The 24215-nt window shown below is 40.8% G+C and overlaps 1 protein-coding gene across 1 annotated transcript in view; it reads right to left on the bottom strand.

The window, feature by feature from the left end:
• Positions 1-7838: 7838 nt before the first annotated feature.
• Positions 7839-24215, bottom strand: part of MCTP2 (multiple C2 and transmembrane domain containing 2) — a 103661-nt gene continuing 87284 nt past the window's right edge. Inside the window, exons 19-22 of the mRNA XM_049812797.1 lie at positions 15267-15376; positions 12768-12877; positions 10333-10430; positions 7839-8042 (exon numbers count right to left, since the gene is read on the bottom strand). Coding sequence (XP_049668754.1) covers positions 7974-8042; positions 10333-10430; positions 12768-12877; positions 15267-15376 — 387 coding nt within the window. The 3' untranslated portion in view covers positions 7839-7973. The remainder of the gene's footprint in view (positions 8043-10332; positions 10431-12767; positions 12878-15266; positions 15377-24215) is intronic.

Raw genomic sequence — 24215 nt, 5'->3', positions numbered from 1 at the left:
TCCAGCCCTCTTCTCCAAGCTGGTGTGAACACAGAGTGTTCACAGATCAGATGAGAGCTGCTTACAGCGACATTTGTTGCTCCTCCCTCATTTGGCAGTGGGCATGACCCAATTAGAAGAATCCTTTCCAAGGAGCACCATGTCACATTAAGGAAAGCTCCTCCAGGGCATCACTATCCACTCTGCATTAGGTGCACCTAGTTTACCAGCAGCAAATTTGGCCACGATTTATCGCTTTCATAGAGGTAGCCAGACTGATCCAAAGCTTTTGAGCTCAGCACACATTTGGTATCAGTGCACTTCAAGTGCAGCTCATGAAGAACAACAATTTAGTACAGCAGTGCAAGTACAAAACACTTAACTGTTCATTTCTTTTCCATGCAGAGAAGTGGCTATATTTCCCTACAGGAATCCTGACACTGCTTCTCTTCCCTAAAAGTAATTTACCCTTTCCCTGAGCCTTTGAGAGAGCAAACACTCCCTCCCCAGCACAGCTGAAGAAGCCATTTCCATTTTTTATTATGATGGATCAGAAGAGCATGACACTCAGCCATTTGACTGAAGGGCAGTGAAAATGAAGACCTTCACCTTCCCTATGCCTCATCCGTTCATGGATCACCACTCTGGTTTTAGAAACTCCAGAAACTTCTGTCTCGCCATACAGTGTCCTACATAGGCCACAGCTTCTATTCATATACCCAGTCAATCCTATATAATTTCAACACTGTGCTTCTAGTTTACCCTGCTCCCAAACAGATACCTTAATTGACTTTGTTCTGATTAGCCTTTTTTTAAAGAACTCTTTTGAAGAAACCTATCCTTCATGACCCATTACAACTTTTACCTGCTTTTACCTCTACAGCAAACAATGGGACTCGAGGGGCTTTCCTGGGGTCTGCACACACTTCTCTTGGCAGGATGCTGACACAAGGCTGCTGCTAATCCTGGCTTTCCCTATGGGGAGGACAGGTCAGCAGGCAGAGAGAAGCAGCAGATCCTGACGCTGGATCAATGCCCCACGAAAGATGATAAAACCAGTTTGGCACGTTAGTAAAAGAAAATGTAAAGGCAAAGGAAAGTGGACAGCTGAGACTAGGAAAGTCTAACCCAAAATAATCCAGGGTGCTAGTCCTTTTGCTGCCACAGACTTGCTCTGCAACCTTGGGCAAATGCTTCCTCAGTAAATGGCTCAAGTTTCTCCACTCGCCCTCTGGTCTTCCAATCAAAATGCCAAAATCTTCAGGATAGCACCTGAAGGTTACACATTGCATTTGGATCTCCAAGTTCAAGCACTTAATAAACCCATTTAACCGTAATCTCAAGTGCAAAGCCTGAGATGCAAATATCTCACTCAGAAACATATTTTGAAGCAATAGTCACACATGGCTATGGAAAGATGATGGTAATAGTGACTGCTTACAGCAAATGATATTGCCCAAATTGATATCATATCATACTCGAAAGGTCTGAACAGAAGCATCTGGGCCATCACAGTAGAGTTAAAAACAAGCCCATCGAAAATGGATAAACAATTAAAAATGTATTGAAAGAAGAAAGAAAAAGAGAAATCATTCCTAATTAATTCTAGTGCCCTGTACAACCCCAGACTATTTGTAATCCTACAGGGAACATCTTTATTGATCCGGGGGACGCTGCAGCAGACTTCTGATGCTTATCTCAGCATAAAAATGGGCTCTTGTGATGAGCAGTGATTTAATTACATGACAATCACTGCTAACAATGCATGGCGAATACCAAAAATAAGCAGAACAAGAGTGGCAGTGATAAATGCAAGGGAATGGCATTGACTTTCAGTAAAGTCGTCTATTGCCAGAGATGGAGGGAGACTTCACCACCTCCCCACCCCTTCTTCTAAGGTTGCAGGTGCTGTGTGGTTCCAGATACTCACTCTGTGGAGTGAGCTGACCACACGCAGACAGAAGGTGGAGGGAGAAATCACACAGCCATGATCAAAGCAAAATTTAGCACACAAGTCAATGAAACGAACAGTCTTTTTTTGTCTGTAGGAACATATGCTCTTTCCACTGTGCATCTCCACTTGAAAAGGAAGACAAGATATTTTTTCTACTTTGGGAGGCAGCAGTACTGAGCAAGTGAATAATATGTGCTTTTGCTATGCACAGATTCAGGCCCTTAGAAGCAGTTGCCCTACACGATAGTGAGAGATCAAAGATCAGCCAAATGCCATCTTTCATATACAGTAGCTAGAATAGAAGTAGCAACGTTTGCTTAAGAAATAAAAATTATGAATTTTGGTTTGCTTCTCTTTCAGGTGATTTCCTTAAAAAAAAAAAAAAAAAGTACCCACAGTAGGAATAAAGGGTAGTCTCACTAAGACAAACCCCTTTTTGTTCACTAACCCCTATTGAGCCTGCAACTGAAGTATTTGCCAGCATGTTTGAAGTCACTGTAACAATACTGGTGAGCAGACTTTTCACTTCCCTGAAGGATTTTGGATGCAACACCATTTTATGCCTACATCCCTTTGGGACTGAAGGACAATCCAGGCTGACCATGCATTTGGAAGTGTAAGGCCCAAGTCTTTAGGTTTTATCATCTCCAGTTGATAGATGACATTTAATAGTATTCCCATCATAAAAGTAAACTTACCACAAATGCAGAGATCAAGGGCAGAAAGATTTTTCATTCTTCCGCTAGAAATTTGATTACAACAAATCAGGTGTAGAAAAGAAACCCCTAGCTAAGCAGTCCCTAGGTTCCCTGGGGAAGCAGTGCCTAGCACAGGGTCCCTACCTATACCCATCCATCTACCCCTCAAATCACCAAAGCCCAGTGACTTATCCTTCCTTCATGGACTGAAGGCCACTCTTTAAATGTGCTAGATGAGCACATGGATTCATGGAGCCATTCTAGCAGCCAATGATCACTGGCATAAGGCACAATCTGTTGCCCATCTAAACCTGACCACGGCTGGGCCTGGAAGACCCAGAACCAGATGTATGTGCCCCATCTATGAGCCTGTCCTACCTTCCTTCTGCAAGGAAGTCCTCAAGAGGTTAGATGGCTGGTTGCACTAGGACATCAGCGCAAATGAAGTTTACACCAGCATGTCTTCTAGCTCTTACTTTCTTTCCCTGTAAGAGGCATATCATCTTGTTCAGCCAAGAGGGAAATTGCAGGTGTTCAATCCAACATGCAGGAACCGATTGGCAATGTTCCTTCACGTAAAATTTAACAAGAATCACCAGCCCTCAGGTTAAAGCCACACTGAGAACTTGAACTCATGCCCGCCCAGGTGCTGCTGCTGTTGCAAACACCGAGACCTGAATGCCACCTCCTGCTTCCCCATGCTCAGTTTCATGATTCATGTCAGAAAAGCACGTCTTTTATTCAAAACAAAATGACCTTCTAAATTCTCTTGAAATGCTGCACTGTTTTAAGTCAAAGCATCACACAGAAAAGTAGATTGAAAATGCTATAATCTCAAGAGGCTGTTTTTTCAGTTCAACATTATTTCTAAATGCTTGTGAATATTTACATTAATCATAAACATAACTTTTGCTCACATGTTCCTTGAACATTATAATTACAGTTGCTGCTGAGGGTCTTCCCCACTGATAAACTGTCAGGCAGATACTTTGTCCCAAAATGATGGAATTTCACCTGGTTTAACTTACCCCAATTTGAGAACGATTAAAACACTCCATCTGCAATACAGCAGATTAACAATCATTTGTAGTATCTCAGCTTCCTTCCGAGTCGCTAACTTTAAGGATGCTAAAGAACAGATATTCTTATCATGTCTCTGTGTGATTTGAGGGGGTAGATGCACCAGGGCCCTGACACATGTAGCTTTACAGATAAAATACACGTACAATATTAAGTCAGAACAGGATTCACTTCTAACACATGCCAGTCTCTAAAGTCAAAGCTAACGTTTCCCAAACAGTCTATCGGCTTAGTTTAAAGGATGGAGAATCTAAAGGTTAAGGTTTGATTAGAATGTATTTTGTCGATTTCTTCTTAACGCATCAGAGCAGGCAAATTCCTTCCTGGTGTGAACCTACACATCTGATGGGAAAATAACTCCAGTTCCACTTGTGGTAATGCCTGCAGGATCAGGCCCTCCAAATTAAAAAAATAAAATAAAATGTAGCCCCATGTAGAGTACAGGAAATTAAACGGCAAGTCTCTGTTTTCTAGTGGGACAGCCCAATTCGGGGAGTTGCTAGTACTCTTAGCCCAGACAGCGAATTAGCAGCAGCCTGTCTAATTTCTAGGGGACAAGCCCTTTCCCTTTCCCACGCAAAGGGGTGCAGGGTGGCTGGTCTGCTGGGCAGTGCTCTGCGGTGGGATTCCCAGGTCAGCAGGGCAGAGCCTGAGCTCTCCACTGCTCCGTGGGTGGCTGGGGAGAGGGCTGAGGGGGAAGCAGAGGGAGGAACGGCTGCAGCTGAAGGTTAAAATCAGAGCTTTGCAAGCAGAAAAAAAGACAAAGTGCGTGACATTTCCACTAACTTTGCTTTATTCGGTTGTTTGCTTGCTTGCTTGTTTTCCATAAGGTGCGTTCAGTGACTGAGTTTTACTGACAGTGATCCATAGGGGAGCTGAATCCTCAGTCCTATTCATGATTATTCAAGAAACCAGCCTTTAGCAGCAGCTTATGTTTGGGCAAACATGAGTACATACTGCATTTGCACATATATGTCAAATCCAGTTATTTTCACACTGTACAGTTAGTGGACATGTTTAGTCATATTCCGATATCGCCGTGATTTTGTAAACCAAAAGACCCATAGTTAGATTTAAATTTCTGAATGACTTCTGGTCTTAGAGACTTTAGACTGCAAATGTACATATTGTTGCACTGAAATGACTACCTTAAATTAAAAATTTAAGTTTATAATTTCCATGCTATACATTGAACAGATCAACAATGTAAAAACTGATAATTTGCATGGGCAAATGGACACACAGAGATATGTATCAACTAATATTCTTGCTTTAAGAATCAAATGAAAAATCTGAATAAAGATTTTGATTACTGGAGTATGCCGTAAATGCACGTAACCCTCCTTTCCTTTAGGTAAGGCCTAGGAAATCCCACTAAATAGTTGTAAGCAGATGGGGTAAGGCTTCACCTCATCTCCTGCAGCACAGTGTCCATTTCGAGCAACCTCCGGTATGGGTTGTTACACTGCACCGTCAAGTGATGTACTTGCTTACCTAGTCAGATACTAAATATTATTGCACAGTAAACATTTTGCAAAGAGTGGGAAACATATCTCCTAATCCAGATAAATTAGAAAGCATCAGCTTAACCTCAAATGTTTATTGCATTTCCAACAGCATTTATCAAAACAAGCAGCTCATTACAACATATATAGGTACTGGACCATCCAAACCCCTTCATTTGGTATGTTTCCAGCATAACAATCTAATACAAATTATTCTGTAACACAACATATCTACACTGAAAAAAAAAAAAAAAAAAAAAAAAAAAAAGACATCACCCTGTCTCCTGAACACCTTAACAGAAATCAGTTCCACATGGAAAAATCTATAGGGGGAAAAAAAACCCCTATTAAAGTATCAGTCCCAACTTCTGAAAAAACAAACAATTTTTCTTGGAGTTGAATGTTTTCACTCAAATCAATGATCAGATCTCACATGCCTGCTTAAATATGCCTGACTTTGGTCCTTGCAAAATGACAAGACTACAGTATGATAAACCAGATGATAGTTTAAAGCGAGACAATGAGGCATTGTTTACACAGAAGATTGAGAAACTGGTTTAACAAAAGGGGTCCGTGGACATCTATTGTATGTACAAGAAGGAGATTTACTGGAGATTTTGTAATTTCTACAAGGCTCCTTCCAACCAGCTTCATTAACTTGAAGTAAATCAAATCATGCAGAGATCTGGCTCAGCCAGAGAGACATGCCGGGAAAGATACAAAATGAAGAAGAACAGACGCAAGATGATAAGCTTTAGAATCTTTGGCATTTTTCATAAACATTTTCAAGGTTTTTAAATCTGCATATTCACCCATTTTCCCACACACACTCGCCTATAAATACATTATACATGTACATTTCTTTATACCCAACTCTGTATACGCATGGGTACACAAGCACACATGCACACAAAGAGGCATTTTTATGGCTTTTTAAACCAGGATAATCTTTTTTCTATCTTTCCATTTGCAGCTACACACAGCTTTGCATGAGCAGAATACATTCTTTATCCAATCAAGTCTATGAAAATGTGCCTCTCCTTATTCAAAGGCACAGTGGGGCTTGTTACTTCGAAAAATAAACTTCTTGAAAAATCACTGAATCTAGCTAATAATCCAGTGGAATATACTCTGGTGTTAGTTTTCCTCCTTCAAATTCATGCAACTGGCCCACAAGTTCGCATTACTGAACCACATGGCGTGACTCCATTTGGATTGCTGATCCATAAGCAAGGTTTTACCCATTTTACCTTTAATTAGATGACTTCCAAAGTCATCTTTCATTAAAAAGAAACCCATCTCTTGGGATTCTCTATTTCTCTGTACTGTGAACTACCCCAGGGGATGTGGTAACCCCTGCCTGGAAATCACAAGAAGCGACTCCAGCTCTTGTGCTACCAATGATGTCTTGTGGTGGCAAGTCACTCCCTACAACGTCCTACAGCACCTAAAGGACCGAGGGCTACACTCTTATCAGAATTAAGCAGGATTTACATATGATTCTGTGTTTCAGTTTCCCCAAACAACATGAATAATGCTGGTTATCTGAATTATATAAAGCAAAAGCACAACAGCTAAAAGATTGGTAAGCAAGCAAGAAATCACATTCTCCTCAGAATAGAAAATGGGGTCCTTTCTTCTGTCTCTTCATTGCTCAGTTTCCATATGACTTCACTTTCTGATCCTCTCCTTGTGAGCCACTAGGAAAGACTCCAACAAGACATCAGGGGTGGACCAAAGTCTGCACACTATTGCACAACCACATCTTTGGGTGCTGTGCTCTCTCTCTGCACAAGCACTTGTTTCTTTAAGGCTATAAAGTGTTTTTTCTCTTAGATCTGTAGTGTTGACCCCTCTGGATTTAGACAGGAAAAAAACAGCTATGCTGAAAATATCTGATGAGATGGAATTATAAAAGGCAAGTCAACAGAGTCTTTTCAGGTCAGTGAGTTAGACTTTTCTACGGTCTCTTAATCCTTTCACAACAGAAGGTTCTCATGCATCCATTGCCAGCAATGGATCTCCAATGATTCCAGTATCCAAAGAGTTAACCACAGGGTGGGCTTTAAAAAAAGAAGAAAAAAAAAGAAAAGGAAAAAGAAAAACCCACAAGTGCCGGATGAAATACTGAGATACTGTTGGAGCTCCCAGCTCTTTCTGCTAATTATGATAAAAAACTTTTTAAAATGTACACTGCTTGAACAGAAGATGGGTATCAAAGACTCGTTAATTCAGAGCTTAAACCTTTCTAGGCACAGTGATTTAACTCAGAAAAGAATAGCTTTCATATCTTAATGTAAATCTGTTGGATATGTTAAAAACTGGTTCAGAGCACCTCCTCACATCAGCTCAGCTGATCTGCTACACTAAGCGGAATTATCTCTTCCCACATAAAACAGGGAGTGCTGCCACATCCAGCCTTGCCTCTACAATCGAAGGGGAAGGAAAAAAAAAAAAAAAAAAGAAAAAAATAGATGCAGTTGCATCATTCTTTCCCATTCTTTTCCCACCCCACACACTAGTTCATACATTCCACCTTGCTCTTTTTTGGGCTACGTCTCCATGCCAAAAAGACAACCCGAGATAGGTGTTTATCAAAAAACAGGTCTTAAAAAAAAAAAAAAAAAAAAAAAAGAAAAAAGTCTGTGGCAGTGATTATAGTGTTGTTCCGAAGCAAGAAGAAGGGAAGGAGGGAAGTACATGTGCTCTTATAGCGGGTACGGAGGGAGATGCTGCATTCCGAAATCACGCTGCATCCTAAAGTGCACTCCGCTTCTTCCTAATGGGACTAGAGCTGCTGTATGGTTTCAATTCAGCACGCTGCACCTGTAAAAACAAATAGACATGACGTTTGCAGTTAGGTAACTCTAGCTCACTACAGTGTGTGTTAACGGCTCCCCGAGGACAAACCAAGGGAAACTAAGGAAGGTTCAAAAGTAATGAATCATTTTCTAAACACAGGAACATGGGGGATTAATTGCAGGAAGGATTTGAGAAGTCATGCATCATTTCTTGAAACGAAAATATTAAAAGCAGATTTTTTCTAATGAGATACATGGGGTTCTACCTGATTTCAGCAATGTAGGCTAGATGTTTTGGGTTTGTTTTGCTTTGGGAGTTGTTTTTCTTATCTTTCTGGCATTAACCTATAAGTTTAATAAACTTCTCTCAGGAGTTTCAATTCAAGTGGATCCCAATACGCAGTAAGATGACAGTTGTCAAAACCATACACAGACCTTGGGAGGCTGACATATTTAATCATTTCAAAAAAGGAAAATATTTTCCCAAATAGAACCTGGACAAAGCTGCCTCCACCTTTCAAAGCAATTTCATATACAATATAATGGTTAAAACATGTGTGATAAACTGACAAGGATGGTGTAATCTCCAAATTGTCTGTTGTGCTACAGAAAAGTATTCCCACTGAAATCATAGGGAAACTTCTGCTGAACGTGCCATCTTCTTCACTCCTCCACTGTCTTTTGTCCAACACGTGTGGGTTGTAAATGGCTAATGTACAGACAGAGGTAATTTCTAACTCATTGCAGTAACATAGTGAAATGCTGATGCATTGATAGCATGTAAAATGAACCAGACAGAGGGGCTTTGGAGCTGCCATGGATGACTTTTCACTAGAGCGTGTGGCTGTCACATAGCTCCCTATTTTTAGCACTAGTGGAAAACCCTGAGAGGGTTTCTCCCATCCTAGGAATTTTTATCATTCCTCCCATAGAAAATGGTTATCATTTTCCTTGGAGAGCTCAAAGGATCCCAAAATGATAGAAGCCACTCAAGAAAATGTTATAAATGTAAATGTTAAATAAAGCATAAAAAGAAAAGCAGCTTATCTTTAAACATAAACACTACAAGGGCATATGCAAACCATCACTGCAAATCCAGCCTGCTCTACAAAGGCAATGACAAAATATAAAAGTACACTAAAGCTTAATGTCTCTATGATCATTTCTGTTTAGCTTTTTTCCTCCCACCAGTCTATGGCGAGATTTCTCTCAAGTTATTAGTGCTGCCACCAACCAATCTGGTGGCCTCTTGAGATAAATGTCACCAGAAGCCTTTTTCAACCTTCTTTCTACCAGATGCCTCGACACTGCATGTGGGCAATTATTTTTCTGTCTCCAACAGAGTAAAATCACTATAGGAGAGATTGTGATCCTCTTATTCACAGTGAGCAGCACCTCACTGTGAAAGGACCATGATTCACAGAGGAAGGTACAACATCAGTGGGATCCAGGGCATCGGGATCAGGACATGAGGACGCAGATTCCAGTTGATTAAAACAAAAGAAAGACTGCTTTATATTGTGTGGCTTCTTTACCCAGCAAGACTATATTCCTTCCTCCAAGAGAAATAAACAGATCTTGACATTCTAAAGGACTTATTGTTCAAATAATTTCCAGGAAGATAGGCAAGATTACTGAAGACAGTGGTGGTGTTTAAAAGAAATAGGAGAAGAGACGAGACTTGACTGAAATTGAGGGAGAATAGATTCTGGTTAGATTAAAAGTTATAATTCCATAATGGTAGAAGACTGATCTGATCAACCATAGAGCAGTTTATACACATCTCAAGGCTTTCTTTAAAGAAAAACATGAGCAGATCATTGTCCAAGGGAGGCCCGGAGCTCATGGTGGGTGGAGAGGAAGAATTTTGAGGGACAGCTGATGTGAAAAAAACCACAGCAAGCACAAAGTCACAGAAATAATGCCTCCCTTCCCCCTTCATCTTGAGAAAAGGGAGAATACAGCAAATCCTTCTGGATGGTTATCTCTATCAAAGAGACTATTTTCCCCTCCCTCAGTACAAATACCGGAGCAGAAAGGTGACAGAAACCATAGTTCAGTAACCACGCTGGGCGATTTTCCAGATAATTTTTAAGTAGGTCTTTTCAGGATAATTTTTCTGCAATCATTTTATCCCTCTGACAAAGGATTTTGGCTCCCTTCTCTTCTAACGCCTCCCCCTGCTTTGTGGATTTTCCCCGATTCCTTATCTCCATTATTCAAAAGTGCACTGGCATCATATTCCCCAAGCAGAGCACCCAGGCGCTCTCAGTGCCGCTTGTTGCCTCGGTTGGCAGTGGTCATTCATTACCTACCTTTTGAACATCAGATGGTACCCTGGAGAGGAAATCTAGTATCTCATTATTGTCAATGGCGTAGGGATTTCTAAGCTTCTTAGTAAATTTATTTATGCCTAGGAAAAAAAAGAAATGCAAACAAAATAACACAACCCTTTTCTATTCCCTCCCTAAATTGTTCAGGCAAGGTGAAAAAGGAAAGAGGAATTCACAAGTAAAAATTAGTGTGAAAACAGTGCCTCGGACTTAAAGCCACGCGCACGTTCCCTGTCATGTGGAATCATTCACAAGTGCCTCCTGGAGGAAGTAGAGGGCATTATTTATAAAAGTATTTCTCTACTTCAGGGATCATCTGTTGTCAACAACATGGCAAAAAGAGATTGCAGCATGCATTCATTCTAGGGGATATTGTGGGGAGAATACACAAATTTGCAGCCGAGACTGCTGTTAAATCTGCTATCCTGCATGACCAAAGACACTCCCACTCGTCTCGCCCAGGGAACTGGAAGGCTCAGAAAATAATTGGGCAGGATAAAGGCTTTTTTCCTTCTATTTCTCCTGAAAATGAAAGCTTCCTTTCCCCATCATGTCTCATAGCTTATCCTTCTTTGCAGAACCAGATTTGACAAGTTGGCCATATTATGATGCTGTGGGAAACTGTAAAAACTTATCACAAGGTTTACTTTGTTTTGATCTTAGGATGAATAATTTGGCCTATTAACTGCAGCAACAGCACTCCCCGTCTCCGTGGACTTAGCCGTACTTCAGCTGTCAGAGGTGGTCCCTAGTCGGGACAGAAGATCCATGGGAACGTAATGTTCATATTATTGTGGAGTTCATGAGGTCTTCTCTTCTCCTCCCTTTGAGGAAAGGGAGTGATGAGCAGCCCTCAGCCAGCACCATCTCTAATTGCATGGACCAGGATGAGAAAGCGAGAGACCTGAGCACCCTTCCCAGCCCTCCCCTTGTGCCATTGCAGCCACTTAACACCCTGTTGCCACCACTTTCCCACTGAAAACCAGCAACTAGTAGTGTGGCTATGTAAAGGCATAGTAGAAGAGCAAAGGCTCATTAGATGAAGAAAATCAGCTAACCCATTTTAAAGAACAGCAAAAAAATTCAAATGTTGCCTCTAAGGATCATAATACAGCACTCGATTCCATCATGCCCCTGCCCAAAACCTCACAGTAGTTTCCCTGAAAGCGATTTCAAATGTGATGGCTGCTCCAGCCTTCTCCTCTCTCTGAAATGTACTTGCTTCACATCTGAGATTCAGCTTTTAAGCCACATACTTGTAGCAAAATGCCAACACAGTTTTCTGTGTACCTGATTTTTAAAAAACAGAAAATACCATAAGGTCTTTTGAGGCCTTGCCACAGGGTAGTTGTTTAACATGTATCATATTTGAAGGCCCTGTCAGTCTAGATGATGTTGAACGGATGTATAGTTTTCATGTACTCACCATGTCTTCCATATAAGAACAGCAATATTTTGTTACTGAACTTTTTACTCCTAGCAATTTCTCTCCTTCCCTTTTGCCCTTTCTTTTGTTTGATTTAATCCTTTATTTCATTTATTTTTTTTTGCCCAAGAGTGGCTTTTTGTACTGCCACCTTCTCATTCCCTCCATTTTCTGCATGCAGGAGAGCCAAGACAGCAGCAGATGGCTCAGCCCTGGAAGGGTGACGGGGGGTCCCTACAGCCCAGAGCCACACCGGGGCTGAGCTTCAGTGGTTTTGTGAGGATTACCTGCACTGTGTTCTCAGCCATTGTACCTCAAGGCCGAGATAAAAGCTATCACCCTAAATAAGACAGAAGGCTATTTTGAGATCAAGTCTTCAGCAGCTAGAATGCCATCTCCTTTTGTGAAAGACCATCTTACTCTTCTTCATAACACCACCAGGAAACTTCATTTTCAAAAGCTCCTCTTTTACTTCATGATGCACCTTGATATGAATACTTTCTGACCCGGGATAGAGAGGTGCTCAGTGCCTCCCGACAGACCATGGGGTACTGGGCACACCGCTCCTCCTGACTGCAGGGGAGTTAAGACCCAAAAGGCTCCTGGGGTCCAGACCCCCATGGCCCAGCTCTTCAAACACCTCTTGCCCACTCCTTACGATTTCCCAGCCGGGGGGACTCCAGAACCAGGAAGTTAATTACTCTCCTGCAGAATGATAATATTGAAAGTAGCTTAACTAGGCTAATGCTTTTCTTGTGGTGCTGTTGAAAACTTAAAAAGAACCCGAAGAAAAGCAGATCACTGGATCACCTGGCAGGGGGTGGAGGGGGAACGGTAATTTTAAGAAGTTCATAGTATATTTATTCACCTCTAAGGAACAGTACTTGATTGTCTGTGCAACAGGTAGTTTAAAGCTTGTCTGATTTTATTCTTTAGATATATATTGTATTTGTATTTATAGTATGCAAATGAGACACAGTGGAGTACTTACCCCAGATTAAAACAATGTACCGCAGTGGTATAAAATACAAAATGACTGTTGCTGCTGCCAGGACCAGGCAGGCCAAGACAGAGAGGAAAGGCACCGTCCAGTTGAATGTGCTGTAAAGAAAAGCAATAATCTTTCTCATTGTTTCTGTTCTTGGACACAGCTTGTACTCTGCTACCCAATAATAATTTCATGACCTCTTTGCAGTGCTCGCTGCATTCAAATGCACTGTAAATTGCAGACCCTTTGGAAGGTGGATAAGCAGATTCCTGCATCAGAATGCTATAACGGATTAAGGGAGATATCTGAGAGGCAGGTATCATGATAAAGAAAAGAGAAGATGGTCTCTGGGGAACTCAGTGAAGTTGTTAGGCATGTAGCAAGTTGTTTTTGTTTCTTCTTATACGTGTCACACTTGTTACACATCTCTGCTCACCGGTCAGCTCTCCATTATTCATGGGCAGGTTATCTGATCTGGAGATGAGGCCGTGCCACAGGTGCAAGCCATCTGAGCTGGCTCCACTGGGCCACAGTGGAGATGACATGGGATGTGTGTCAGTGCACAACTCAAATGTGGCAGGTAGCCAGACTCAACCCCACCAACAACTTGGAATGGATTAATTACAACTGATGCTAAACCTTAAAAGAGCAGTTAAAGTCATTTCTTTGTATACTATTAGGGATTAAGATTCTATATAATTCTGTCATTATTAATATATCTGCTTTTATTTCATTACAGTTTCAACAATTCCTTACTATATTGTATATAGGAGGCTGTCTTGGGTAAGCTATAGTATGCTAGCAGCAGTCCAAGCTGCTGCCCACTACCAACCTTGCCAGGGAGCACTCTCCAGAGGCTCAGTCACCACAGTCGTTCAGACTTTTGCAGCACTGTAGCACAAAACAGGACTTTCTTTCACTCAGACCACTCATCTGTAAGCCCACGACAGACTTAAGGTGAGCAGCTATTGCTAACACACCTTTGAAGCTACTTTGTCCCCCTGTGCCCTTGTAAGATACACCTCTACAGCGTGCACCGAACATTGAGATACATGGCCTACAGGAATGCCAATTAGTTCATAGGTGGATTTACGGATCTGGGCATCTGCGTTTCATACAATCTGCCTGCTAACTTCATCACATCGTGATGATGGGGAGTAGGAAGAAGAGAATCAATGCAGACCACTTATCAGGCTATAAAATAAGATGAACTTCCCTTGACAGATAAAATTAATAGGATGCTAAAAGAATTACTTTTAAGCTTCAATAAATGTATTAAATATTAAGTAAGGATAGGTGGGAGAGGACCCATCATTATCAATCAACATAGCTAAAGTAAAAAAAAAAAAAAAATAGCAAAACAGCTCAATTCAATTAAACTATTAAAACTCCCTATGATTGTATAACTAGAGTGACAGACGGAAACTGTAGCACAATTCAGTCTGTCACTTACAGAAAAACTTTGGTGGCAATTTTTTAATGGTACATCACTGTTGAGTTACAATGGAATTCTTCTGAAATTACATCGGGCATCCACATAAATACTCAAAGTGTTCTTTAAGACCATTGTTACCAAAATGAATACAAGAATTAATAGTGTTTAAGCACTCTGAGTCTTCCTGCCATGCAGCTGGGCAGAACAGTGCCCTGTTCATAGACTGGAATACATCTTTGGGCCACTTCCACCCCAGCTGGGGTGTCCAGCGTGGAACCACAGCACATGCGTTTGCTGTATTTTTAGCTTGAACCCCGCTCCTCAGTAGAGTGGTTTGATCACAAACCATCACTTTGTGTTCAAAACAGAAAACAATGTGGGTCAATTAAGCTCCAATACAGATTGGGTTATAAAAGTTTGTTGTGTTTGTGTGGGGAATTTTTTTTTAGGCTCTTCACCTCTCCCTTTTGTAAGGTCAGGAATAACCTATCTGCCTCCCCTTGCAAACAGACCCGGACCCCCCCCCCCCTCCGGGCTTCCTCATAGCACCAGCAGGAAGCAGACAGCTCAAAATGGTAAAAAGAGAAGAACATCAATGTGTTGGGCAGGGAAATAAGTGATTGGTAACCCCCGTAACCAGACCAGGGCAGGGAGGGCATGGGAAAGGCAACACCAACCATCAATTCCTACCTACTTTCTGTGAAGGAAATTAAAGGAAATACCTGATACTTCCGTGCCCGCATATTCAAGCGGTATTTTCCCTTGTGTGGCATCATGACTCCCTACCCCATCACAGACAGTCAAGACCAGAAATCTGGGCAAATGGGTGAACGTGAGAGCTACACCAGCAGAGCACATGGCTTCTCCCCTTCTCTATACTTTGGAAAGATTTGTGGAGTAAAGGACTCCATGAGAAGAAGGAACAGTGGTAGGACTGGCTAGGCTCTCCTGCTGCACCTTGCAGTCATTTTTCACACTTCACAGAAGAAATTCTCTCCACCTTAATACTCCTCCTGGCTCTGCTTCACTGCAAATCATGGCTGAGCAAGAAAAAAATTATCACTTACTTTTTAATCCTCTCTCCAAATGATGCTATTTCTTCTAGGATGCTTTGAACAGCTATGATGATCTCTTGGACCATGTGGATTCTATCAATTAAACCCTTTTTCTCAGATTCCTAACAGAAAAAAAAAAGGAAAACCAAAACTTTTTATACATTCAGTATTTGTTAACACGTTCCTGTGAAGAAAGTAAGATTCCCACTACTGCTGATGCATCCATAAACTCAGGTATTATCAATGAAGGAAGGAAAGAACACACCCCCTGGGTTTACCACACACAATTAACATGAAGGCATATAGTTCCCTATATTTTCTTACTTTTCCTCAGCACATGGGCAGGGGTTTCTACATCTTCTAACACAAATCGACTCCAGGATGTCAAACCAGGCTTTCACTGAAGAACCCAGCTGCATGCCAAACCCGAAGAGATGCTGAGCAACCCTGAGTCCAGCTGACCTGCAGGAGAGTGCTGGGTGCTCAGTGCTTCTCAAGAACAAGAATATTCTTGTACAGAACTTCTGAATGTCACTTTTCTGAGCTTTGTAAGCTCCCAACAGCCATGCTGTTTTCTGTATATAAATTGGCAGCAAGATAGTGAATGCAACATTTTTTTGAACATTTTGTATACAGAGACCTATTCTTTTACTGGGGGGAAAAAAAAAAAGAATCAAAGGAAAAAATGTCATTTTCCTTTTACAGCAGCCATCTCACAACTTCATTTCTTACTGCTTATTTTAGGCAACAACATTACAGGACATTACTACACATGTGCAGAAATAAAAAGGAAGCACAGAATGAATTAAAAATCAAAATGACTTAAATCAGCCTTGGAAATCAGTATACAATTATCAGCATTCAGCATTTCTTTGCCAGCAATCTAACACACATACAGGCATGCAAATTGGTGTGGTTGTAGATATTCTAGCAAGAAATCAGCAAAACATTCACTTATTACAAAATGCAGAGCCCTGGACACTGATTTTACATCACATTTAGACTCTCCAAAATCAGCCCAATTTAGAAAAAAAGACATTTTAAGTTGTGTTTTAACCAGCCAGTGCCCAGAGAGGGGAGATGCTGGTAAAATGCACATTGCATCCATGTTCTCTGTGGTCCTCAGCCACCGGGGCAGGGAAGAGGGTGGGTGGGAGTAAGCAAGGGCCAGAGACACTCGGATCAACACTGCTGCAATTCTGCTTCTGTGTTGTGAACCCACATTATTCTTCCATGCAGGAGAGAGGGTCAGAGGCTACTTAAAGTCACACTGGGCCAGAGAGGTGAAGGCTCATTGCTACAGCCTTTTGGCATTACTGTGCTGTGGGAGGGTTTGCATGCATCTAAGACAGGGCACTGCACTACATCATTGTGTGCTGGAATAACATATGAACCATCCTTGGATGCTGAGATGCAGACATGACAATACAGACCTTGTAACCCTCTGTATTACTTACTGCCCATTTCTCTTCACAGTAATTTTTGAGTTTAAAAAGCCAGCCAAAACCACCATGGAGTTATCAAGCTCCAGTCATTTGAATATTTGCCTTTAGGTTGCAAGTGAGTGCACAATGAATAGAAGCAGCATTTTAAATAATCACACATTTGGGTGTGAAAATGAGTATTTTTACATTAATAAAACCACCAACAAAAATGAAACCCTTGGGGTGTGAAATAACCCCAGAACAAAATAAATAAATAAATAGTCAGTTTATGTGAAAATAGCACCAAAAAGTCATTTTCACACAACTCCAGTTATAACCTTGTTAGGCTTGAATGTAAATGACACATTATGATTATATTTAACTATTCACTCACTAGAATGGTGCAATGGTCCCTTAGCCATAGTTGGCTTTTTTGCACCAAACTTGGAAGTAGATAGCTGGGGAGCAGTTCATAGAGAACCAGCCAGTGGGAAATTCATTCCATCCAAATTCAGAGGGGTCAAGAAACCACTTTAGATAAAGTGATATTCCAGGGCAAGCCTACTCTTGCTACCCAGACCTGCAAGGAAAATCATCCGTCAGCTCTATCTGCATCATGCTGACTTCATTTACACGTCTTCGATTGAGCTTAGAAATGTGGTTGTAATGCAGTTTATCCAATACAACATAACTTCTGCTGCAGTCACCAACCAGACTAAGAAAATAGAACAGAAACTACCAGTTCCTAGGAAATAAGGACAATTGCATGCATATTGTTATCTAGCATGCATGCTAAAATCACCCCTAGACAATGATGTTTTCAACTTCTAATACAAAATATGCCCAACCAAGGAAAAGGCAGAGACAGACTGGGATTAGAAAGCCTTGTAAAGGAAATCAGTTATTAGAGAGTAAAGTAGGCTAGCAACTGCTCTTGCAGTATGCACTGCAATATGTGTGCAGAATCATTTGAAAATCCTGGAAATTTGTCAATGCCTTTTCTTTGTTATTAGTGTTTTGTTCTGGAAACCTGCAGTCTAAACACATCTACAGGATGATTATGTCACTGGTTAAGCAAGAAAGAAGCAGACAAATGAAGGACAACAAACAGGATTTTCCAAATTATTTAGGTTTCGGAGTGCTGTTTACGCTTTCTGAAGTCAGTACCTCACAAAACACTGTCAGAAGCAGTAAGAGAGTTCATAGTCCATCAAGATGACAGTCACTGGTCCATATTTATTAGTAAATGGGCAACTGTCATACAGAAAGCTATATTTGAATGTTGCCATATTTGTGGAAGATGAAAAAAATACTCTTAAATACATCTTCCACTAAACACACTTTCCCATCTGTGCAAGGTCCCACCACACAGGTAATTTTTCTCCATCCTCCTCAGGTATCATACCTTTCTGATTTCTTTTAGACTCAATATATTATGCTGCTTGAAAACAGGATTTAGATACCCATGGTTCAAAAATCACAGCTCAGAAGCTTTGGCTTGAATTAAAAATAAAACATCCTGCCTGTTTCTGGCATTTTTCTCCTAAAACTGGTCATGAAACTTCCATTCCTTCAAGCCTTTTTCTTCTTTATTTCTTAGCTGATTACAGCACTGTGGGTGGACCAAAACTAGTCTTCAGCCTCTGGGAAAGAATTAACTCCCTCAAAATGAGTTTACAACTGAGAATTAATTATATAATCAGTGTGTTACTACAAATCTTCCTTGCATATCCTGATTTAAGAAACCTTCATTTCTACATTAATTGCCTGAACAAAAAACACAGAAGGGGTCTTACAAAAGATTAAGCATGTCAGGGGAAGAAAAAAAAAAAATAAAACAAAAAACAACATCCAGCAAATTCAGAAATTAAGTCTTTTGCGTCCAGCTTACGTACTTCAGCTTACATTTGTAAAGGAAGACACTAAATTTCTGCCATACTGAATGAAAGGTGCTTCTGGATTTTTCTATTTCTGAAATACGTACAAGTTAATAAACAGGATATGTAAATGCATTCAAAGGGTTACTATAGCTCTGTGATCTTCCTTCCCTTCCCTACAAAGTTATGCTGCTCCCAGACATTCAGGGACAGTTGCAAAAGAAACTGTCATGCAACCACAAAACTGAGGTAGTTCCAATGCCAAAGACTTTAAAAGTGTGTGAAAAATGGGGCAGGCCAGGAGAGGACATTTCCAGCATTAACATGGCGATTCACGATGGGTGAGTGACAACTGTCAGAGCCGGGCTTGCAAGGGAAAATCATAAGGGCTATGGAGGAAGAGACTGAAGGCAAAAATTATCAACTATCTGCTCTGCAACAAAGACAAAATAACACTAGTTTCTGCTTGTGCTCAAGCAAAGCATCCGCTACTGAATTGAAAACTTGGATGGTGGAGATCTTCTAACTTCTTGTGAACATTTGTTTCAAAGATTAATAGCTTTCATCTTTACAAAAAGCTGTTCCCTATTTTTTAAATCTATCCTTCAGATATTTTTCTTCTGGATACATCCAAACCAGTAAGCAACACTCCAGTGTTGTCCACTAAGCGTATTTCTGATGCATACTGCAAATATCTTATGCACACAACTAAAAACTTAGGCTTGAAGCCACAAGCGAGTTCTAAATACTTGCTCACTTGGATTTCGTATAAAACACTCGCACAAAAAAAAAATCTTGAATGCGACTTTCAAACAAGTGGTATTCATCAGCAGATTTTTGGCATGCCAAGGGAAACTCAATATATTAACTTGAGGAACACTTGGGGGCAAGGATGAGGAAAAGGGGAGGAGAAAAAAATAAATAGGGATTAATGGAAAAGGAGGAAGAAAACAGGATACAGACAACTAAGTCAGGAATGAAAATCTTGAATATCTTCAGGAATTCAAAGAGTGAGTCTGCCTAGCCCTGGGCTGGCCTAACTTTTAAGATTAGTTTTTTTACAGTAGCTATCTCATTATGCCACTGCTGCTACCAGCACATTAGGGTAACGTTTTACCAGGATTTATCCCATGTACCGGATATGAATTCCACAGTGTATCAGCAACAAACAAGATTGTTGGAAAGAAGAAAGAAAGGAAAAAAGCTCATGCATGTGTGCCTTTTTGCTCCACTATTATTCTGTTGGGTTTTTTTTGGTTTTTTTTACAAAAAACACCCCATGCTGTAGTTATTTAGAGAAAAGCAAACTTAGCCAAAGTGGGATTTAACTTGCAGCTTGCTCTGCACTAGGCTACAAAACTCTGACCTTACTGGTGTCCAGCAAAACCTGTGCCAAACAATATCTTAAGGCCAAAATACTTGTAGATGAAGAACTTCTGAAATCAAAAAGATTTTATTGAGTATAAACAGCAGACCACTGGCCTCTATTGTCTGCAGGGAACACTTCACTAACAGCTTCAGTCTAGCAGCAGAATGAAGCTCTTGTGGGAGGTGGTAGCCATGGAGTGACAGACAGTCTCTTGGTAGCTAAAATGAATTCCAGGCAGAGCTTTGAAAATAGTCACCACAGCAACCTTGAACTGGATCCTGCCTTCGGTGGGAGCCAAAGGCGGCTGAAACAAACCCAGCAATCTGCCTTGCTGAGTCACCATCTTGCCCTGTGCTGCAATGTCTGCTGCGTGTCAAGGAGGGCTTCTCGGCACTTCCAGGAGGACGGGTACCCAGAGAGGATGGCTGCCAAACTCTGAGCAATTGCCTCGTGCAGTCCTGAAACTGTGCATCACAGGATTTTTTTGTTTATTAACACCATGCTGCAAATGTGCCTGCCTGGCTGTGGAAATTTAGCGAATCTGAGTGTACTTGAAATAATTACCAAATAGAGGAAATGCAACACATACAGGTCAATTTATGCTCTCAGTTAAAAAGGTGTGAAATCTGGAATAATTCCACCAGAGCCAATAGAATCACTTCATATTGATATGAAGGAGAGCACCATCGGCCTTAAAAGGACACATTTTAAAAGCAATCGCACATCATCCTACAGCTAAGGCTGGAACAACACTGGCTAAAAGGCAGAAGATGACCACTTCACGCCTTGTTCAGCAATGCTTACACTTTCTTCGCTTACATTAGACGAATTTCATCTGTGCAGAGGACCGGCAAAAGTCTCCTAAGCCCAAACCAAGAAACAGTTACATGGAGAGGCTTAGGCCATAACTCTGTTGCTTTCTCTCTGCACAGGCGTGAAATGCAGGGTGCTTAAGGGGCATTTTCTGTACTTGCTCACGTTTTCATAGACATGTAAAGTAACCCAAAGTCTGGTGGTATTGCTACAAGTTTTAAAGTAATACTGGTAGTCACAACAGAATAAAACACCATTCAGGTGAGGAACATGTGGGTAAGAAGCAACAAGAGAGAAGCCTGAATGGAGATAAAAAGTCGTCAGTCATCTTTCATTTAAAAAAAGGGAAGGGGAAAGAAAACAACTTCAGTCAAAATAAGTGCTTTCTCCTGGAAATACATGAGACCTAAGAACAATCGCATGGTGATTAGACTTAAACTACTAGATCATCATCTATAATCTAGGTAATGATCTTTAGCAATTTGGGGTACAGGAGAAAGACCTATTCACATATCTGACCAATTCAAAATAAATTTTAACAACATTTTAAATAGTTGGAATTTTTAAGGGACAAGAACTCCCGGAGGTTTATGTGCTCGGCCCAGTGACCTGCCTAGTGCTACTTAATATTCCTCCAGAGATTCAGAAAAGTTACAGTATTGGCTTACCTACCTCCAGGGCAAGAGGGAGAACTTTAGATTGCCATAAGGCTGCTAAGGTTTCTATGTAAGGAGAGCCATACCACAGTCCCCAGTATATCTAAAAGTCCTCTGCAAGTCCTTCCTTTCAACTCCTCTCTCCCATCCCTCCTAAACCTACAAATGCATGAGTCATGATGCTGAAGCAAGGATTGTGCCAATTTATGGGATGCCTATGGATGAAAGCAGTACTAAACAATGCTGCGGTGTAAATAAGAAATAACAGACCATATATCTTCCTGTTTCTTGTACACAGGAGGCTCCCAAGCAAAGAGCAAAGCACAACCAGAGCAACCCCTGCACTGTGTCTTAACCAGAAGTTGATTAGGTTAATAAGAAGCTTGGAGAAAACTTACAGAAGCTATAATTGTGTCTTAAGTGATACCTGGAAACCTGTATTATGCTTTAGTCAAGACGGTTGCAAGACCAGATGCTTATGGGTGCTTAGAAGTGTCCCACCCTCCAGCTTTGGACTGAGCATAGCTCAGGCAAGTAGCAGAATCTGTCCCTTAGGCTTCTCCATCACTAATGTATTCATGGTCTGTGCTCATTAGGAAGCAGTGAGAGAGAAGCTACAAAGAGCCAACCGAAGGAAGAACAGCAATTTAAGGGAGTCCACGTCTACACAAACATACACCTTGTGGGGTTTTTTAGGACACGATCTGGCCCATAATTTTGTGGAGAAGGTGAGTGCTCCTTTTTAGTCTGAACTTACCCTGTGTATCATGGGGTATTTTCAAGTCTTTACCATCATTTCTCTTCAGCAATCTTAATGGGAGATGTTGAAATATTATATTGCAATTGTTGTATTGAAGAGAAAAAGAAAAACTAATGAAATTATTTATACTTCTAGGGAAGAAAACAATGAGATGATATTGTCTTGAATGACCTTTCCTAAGTATGGGGATATAGCATCTTACACAATAGACTCTTGGTTCATGTTTCAATTACTGACCTTTACTGTGGAGAAAATTAATGCAATTTTCATCGTAATCCACCCGTACAAATAAGATCCATACGGAAGGTTTCCACATGCTGAATCTAACTCAAATGGAAAATGTCAGCTGTTTGCTACTGGATGAATTTGACTTTAATTTGTTCAGCTGGAGTCTTTTTGAATTGTGTTCATGAAACTTTGTATATTTTTGGTACCTATTTTTGACAGAGAATGTCCTACATTAGAAACATTGGATTTTTCTTCTTTGGGGATTTTTTCCCACTTTTCTTTTTTCCAATACATGAGATACTAAACATTTCTTGGAATTTGCCAAATAATTTGGCTTAAAGCCACAGTGTCATCTGATCCTTCCCTATTGCATCCCACTAGCCAAGCAGGGCTATGCTGGCTCACCACCGGATACAAACACTCAAAGGAAAAAAAAAAAAAAAAAAGCAGGAATTGTTTACTTAGTTTTGCCTCTGATTTTCTTTTGAATCAGTTACCAGACCTGGCAATAGTAGTAATTTAAGTTTTGTCTGTTTTGGAAAAGATGCAATCTTTTATCCAGACAACATAAGATCATGAGAAGACTCCAAGACTCTTTCCAGCTGGGTGCTATGATACACTCATTCAACAGGATAACTGCCTGCTCTTGAAGCTCCACAGTCATTGTCAAAAAAGAAAAAAAAAGAAAAAAAAAAAGAAAAAAAAGTAAAATAAATATAAATGGTCAACAATCAGACAACTTACACTAAGCTGCATGTAACTTGTCTATACCTTTACTGACAGGCAAAAGATATTTTGGTGATGTAATTTTAAAACAATCCTTATTCAGACAGCCTGACAGACCCCAGAGCTGACACGATGCAGCCTGAACTCCATGTCCAAGATGGCACAAATCCGAGAAGGCATTCATCCACTGAACAAATTGTGCCAAAGGGACAGAGCTCTCTTATCTTTTACAGTCCTCCATGCTGGTATTTGGGGAGGGGAGAGGGGGAAAGAAAGGGGGAGCTGGCAATTAAGCCCTGTCATTTAAGACAGATAGTTTAGGTGGAGGGAGTTAATCTGCTCTTGGGTTTTTGAACTAAGTGTCTGTGTATTTATAATTTGTAAACAATTCATCTCTTAGAGGGTGTATTACAATTCCCAGAAGCATGGTCTGTTATGTCTGACATGCAGCAGAACCCAGAAAGGCTATGTGTGCAAGTATTTTGATACAGCATGATGATAGGAAGCAGAAACGGTGACCTCGTATACCACAACCCAACTAGCAGATTTCGACTTTAGGAGCTCTTGTATTAGGGAGGGGAAAAAAAATACACAGACTTCTTTTAAAGTATATTTGTCTGTTTAAATGTTGACATTGCCATGAGATAATGTCATAAAATTACATTTTTCTTACACTCCCTAGAGAGCATTGGCCACCCTCAGACTTGGAAAAGTCACTTAGAATAACCTAATGTACTTAAAGATGCAAGTCATCAGAATGCAAGCATAGTCTATCACTGACGCAAAGGTTATATACTCAGGACAGGACAAAGACATTAAAGCAATGCTGCACAGCACTTGACATGGGACACATGTAGTGGCTGGCAATTCTCTCTCCTGGTAATTCTGTGTCAGAATTCCATAGGCCCATAACACTATAGTATATCAATTAATAAAAGTTATGAATTATTGTTGCTGTAATGTTGGGATATAAAGTGTTACCTTGATGAGAAAGCCTACTGGAGTTGTCTATTGTGAGTAGCTCTAGCCAGTGCTGCCAGCTCTCCATTTCAAAGAGTCACTGTGCATGCATGAAATGGAGATAGAGGCAACGCCGGTTACAAAATGG

The sequence above is a fragment of the Accipiter gentilis genome, chromosome 10, assembly GCF_929443795.1.
Source record: "Accipiter gentilis chromosome 10, bAccGen1.1, whole genome shotgun sequence".
Lineage (NCBI taxonomy): Eukaryota > Metazoa > Chordata > Aves > Accipitriformes > Accipitridae > Astur > Astur gentilis.
This window is presented reverse-complemented; position numbering and strand designations above follow the sequence as displayed.